This window comes from Corvus brachyrhynchos, unplaced genomic scaffold (assembly GCF_000691975.1).
Source record: "Corvus brachyrhynchos isolate BGI_N302 unplaced genomic scaffold, ASM69197v1 scaffold166, whole genome shotgun sequence".
In the NCBI taxonomy this organism is placed as follows: domain Eukaryota; kingdom Metazoa; phylum Chordata; class Aves; order Passeriformes; family Corvidae; genus Corvus; species Corvus brachyrhynchos.
Genome location: NW_008239671.1, coordinates 26,331 through 30,472, shown reverse-complemented (window position 1 = coordinate 30,472; position 4,142 = coordinate 26,331). Strand labels below are relative to the sequence as shown.

Below are 4,142 nucleotides of genomic sequence, written 5' to 3'. Positions count from 1 at the left end.
GGAGCCATGGGTGGAGGGAGGGGTGGATAGGGGATGGATCGATGGATGGATGGACGGATCCATGGAGGGATGGAGGGATGGATGGATGGATAGGGGATGGATCCATGGATGGATGGATCCATGGATGGATAGGGGATGGATCCATGGAGGGAGGGATGGATGGATGGGGGATGGATGGATGGATGGAGGGATGGATCCATGGATGGATGGATGGATCCATGGAGGGATGGATGGATGGATGGGGGATGCATCCATGAATCCACGGAACCCTTCCCGATACCTTCCGCAATCCCAAAAGCCACAAACCCCCTCCGGGATCCCATCCCCCCCTCCCCGCTCCGGCACCCCGAGCCTCCTGGTGGGATCCAGCCCCGCTCCAGCAGCTCCCTCCTCCCCCTTTCCCAAATCCCAGAGTCCCTAAGGATGAATGGCTCCGAGCTCGCCGGCACGAGCGCGTCCAACCCCAAATCCAAGGAGGATCCCGCGGGGAACGGGCGCGAGGAGAAGGAGAAGAACCCCTTTGCCGAGTACATGTGGATGGAGAACGAGGAGGACTTCAACCGGCAGGTGAGATTCCCTGGGGATCCTCGGGATCCTCGGGGATCCTCGGGGATCCTCGGGATGGGAACGGATCCCATTCCAGCCTTGGGGATGGTTCCTGGCTCCGGGTGTATCCCGAGGGAAAAGAATCAGGGAATGTTGTGCTGGGGTGGGAGAGGGAGGCTGCGGGCGGAGACGTCCCTTCGAGGTGGTGGCTGTGCCTGGAGAGGGCTGGGGAAAGGTGGGGAAAGGGGGGGAAAAAGGGGAAAAAAAGGGGAAAAAAAAAGGTGGGAAAAGATAAAAAAAAAAAAGCTGGGAAAAAAGCTGGGAAAAAGGGGAAAAAAGCTGGAAAAAAGCTGGAAAAAAGTTTAAAAAAAGCTAAAAAAACCCCAGAAAAAAGCTAGGGAAAAGCTGGAGAAAAGGTTAAAAAAAAGCTAAAAAAAAGCTGGGAAAAAGCTGGAGAAAAGTTCAAAAAAAAGCTAAAAAACCCCAGAAAAAAGCTGGGGAAAAGCTGGAAATAAGCTATAAAAAAAGCTAAAATAAAATGCTGGGGAAAAGCCAGGGAAAAGCTGGAAAAAAGTTTAAAAAAAAAGCTAAAAAACCCCCATAAAAAAGCTAGGGAAAAGCTGGAAAAAAGGTAAAAAAGAAAGGTAAAAAAAAAGCTGGGAAAAAGCTGGAAAAAAGTTCAAAAAAAAGCTAAAAAACCCCAGAAAAAAGCTGGCGAAAAGCTGGAAATAAGCTATAAAAAAAGCTAAAATAAAATGCTGGGGAAAAGCCAGGGAAAAGCTGGAACAAAGTTTAAAAAAAAAGCTAAAAAACCCCCATAAAAAAGCTAGGGAAAAGCTGGAAAAAAGGTAAAAAAAAAAAGGTAAAAAAAAGCTGGGAAAAAGCTAAAAAAAACGCTGAGGAAAAGCTGGGGAAAAAGCTTTAAAAAAAGCTGGAGAAAAGCCCCCCAAAAAAAGCCCAAAAGAACCCAAAAAAAGCTGGAAAAAAGCTGGAAAAAAGCCCAAAAAAGCTGGAAAAAAAACCTGGGAAAAAGCTGGAAAAGAGCTTAAAAAAAGTGGAAAAAAGCTTTAAAAAAGTCCCAAAAAAGCTGGAGAAAAGCTGGAAAAAAGCTTTTAAAAAAAGCCCGAAAAAAGCTGGAAAAAAAACCTGGGAAAAGGCTGGAAAAGACCTTTAAAAAAGTGGAAAAAAGCTGGAAAAGAGCTTTAAAAAAGCCCCAAAAAAAGCCAGAAAAAAGCCGGGAAAAAGCTGGAAAAAAAGTTCAAAAAAAAGCTAAAAAAAGCTGGGGAAAAGGTAAAAAAAAAAAAGGCCGGAAAAAAGCTAAAAAAAAAGCTAAAAACTGGGAAAAAGCTGGGGAAAAGGTAAAAAAAAAGATAAAAAAATCCCCAGAAAAAAGCTGGGGAAAAGCTGGGAAAAGGCTGGGAAAAAGCTGGGAAAAAGCTGGAAAAGAGCTTAAAAAAAGTGGAAAAAAGCTTTAAAAAAGTCCCCAAAAAATGCTGGAGAAAAGCTGGGAAAAGGCTGGGAAAAAGCTGGGAAAAAGCTGGAAAAGAGCTTAAAAAAAGTGGAAAAAAGCTTTAAAAAAGTCCCCAAAAAATGCTGGAGAAAAGCTGGGAAAAGGTACAAAAAGCCCGAAAAACCTGGAAAAAAGCTTGAAAAAAGCTGGGGAAAAGCTTAAAAAAAGTGGGAAAAAAACTGGGAAAAAAACTGGGAAAAAGCCCAAAAAAAGCCAGAAAAAAACTGGGAAAAAGCTGGAAAAAAGCTGGAAAAAAGCTAAAAAATAAAAGCCAGAAAAAAGCTGGAAAAAGCTTAAAAAAAGCCCCCAAAAAGCCCAGAAAAAAGCCGGGAAAAAGCTTTAAAAAAGCCCCAAAAAAGCTGGGAAAAAAGCCCCAAAAAAGCCGGAAAAAAGCTGGAAAAAGCTGGAAAAAAGCCCCAAAAAAGCCCAGAAAAAGCCGGGAAAAAGCTTTAAAAAAGCCAAAAAAAAGCTGGAAAAAAAAAACCCAAAAAGCCAGAAAAAAGCTGGAAAAAGCTGGAAAAAAGCCACCAAAAAAGCCCAGAAAAAAGCTGGAAAAAGCTGGAAAAAAGCCCCCCAAAAAGCCCAGAAAAAGCCCCCAAAAAGCTAAAAAAAAGCCCAAAAAAAGCCAGAAAAAGCCGGGAAAAAGCTTTAAAAAAGCCCAAAAAAAAGCTGGGGGAAAAAAAAAAAAAAACCAAAAAAGCCGGAAAAAAGCTGGAAAAAGTTGGAAAAAAGCCCCAAAAAAGCCAGAAAAAGCTGGAAAAAGGCCCCCAAAAAAGCCCAGAAAAAGCCGGGAAAAAGCTTTAAAAAAGCCCAAAAAAAAGCTGGGGGAAAAAAAAAAACCAAAAAAGCCGGAAAAAAGCTGGAAAAAGTTGGAAAAAAGCCCCAAAAAAGCCAGAAAAAGCTGGAAAAAGGCCCCCAAAAAAGCCCAGAAAAAGCCCCCAAAAAGCTAAAAAAAAGCCAAAAAAAAGCCAGAAAAAGCCAGAAAAAAGCTGGAAAAAAAAAAAAACCCCAAAAAGCCAGGAAAAAGCTGGAAAAAAGCCCCCAAAAAGCCCAGAAAAAGCTGGAAAAAAAGCCGGGAAAAAGCTGGAAAAAAGCTTTAAAAAACCCCAAAAAAGCTGGAAAAAAATTCCCTCGGGACGCCTTTGATCCTCCCCGCGGGGCAGTGACGTCATCGCTCCCTCCTGCTGAGTTTTTGGGCTCCTTTGCCCGTTCTCAGCATCCCGATCCTGCGATTCGGGTTATCCCACTTTGGGGTGGAATCCTGGATTTCCGGGAATTCCCGCTTTTCCTCGCAATTCCCATGCCCTGATTTTAGGGCTTGGAGTTTCTGGCCGATTTTTTCCCCCCTTTTCCTTGAGTTTTCCAGAGCCGCGGAGCTTCCCTGGTTTTTCCAGCTGCCGTTTGGGAGCTGGAATGGCAGCGGGAGCTCTCCAGGTGCTTTTTGCAGCCCGTGGAGATTCCCATGGATCCGGCAAATCCCAGGAATAAGAACGGACCTCAGGGAAACATCCCGGGCCTAGGAGAGGCTGGAAAACCGGGAATATTCAGCTGGATGTCCCTGGCAGAGCAGAATCCCGGGATAATCTCCTGCTGGGATGAGCCGACGTTCCTGGGCAGCTCGGCTTCCATATCCCGATTTCCAGGCAGGAATTCCTTCCCAAAATCCCCGCTGGATTCCAGTTTCCCACTGGGAAGCCATTCCCTGGCTCCTGATCCCGAATCCCTGATCCCAAATCCCTGATCCCAAATCCCTCTGCGGCTCTCCTGGAGCCCCTTTAGGCTCTGGAATGGACTCCAAGAAATCCCTGGAATTCCTTCTCCAAGGGAGCATTCCCAGCTCTCCCAGCCTGATCCAGAGGGGCTCCAGCAGCTCCATGGTTTCCCCTGGAATTGCTCCTTTGGAATGCTGTTGGTATTTGGGAGCTGGAGGCACAGAATTCCCGCTTTTCTGCCCTTCCAGAGGCACAGAATTCCCGCTTTTCTGCCCCTCCCCAGGCACAGAATTCCCGCTTTTCTGCCTTTCCCCAGGCACAGAATTCCCACCTTTCTGCCCTCCCCAGGCACAGAATTCCCGCTTTTCTGCCCT

General features: G+C 45.5%; 1 protein-coding gene across 2 annotated transcripts in view; it reads left to right on the top strand.

Moving 5' to 3' along the window:
• The first annotated feature begins 178 nt into the window (after window positions 1–178).
• Window positions 179–4,142, top strand: part of LOC103621126 — an 11,704-nt gene continuing 7,740 nt past the window's right edge. Inside the window, exon 1 of one of the 2 annotated variants that reach the window (XM_017742431.1) lies at window positions 179–567. In XM_017742431.1, coding sequence (XP_017597920.1) covers window positions 199–567 — 369 coding nt within the window. In that variant the 5' untranslated portion in view covers window positions 179–198. The remainder of the gene's footprint in view (window positions 568–4,142) is intronic. The other variant, XM_008639877.2, reaches the window with a different exon arrangement.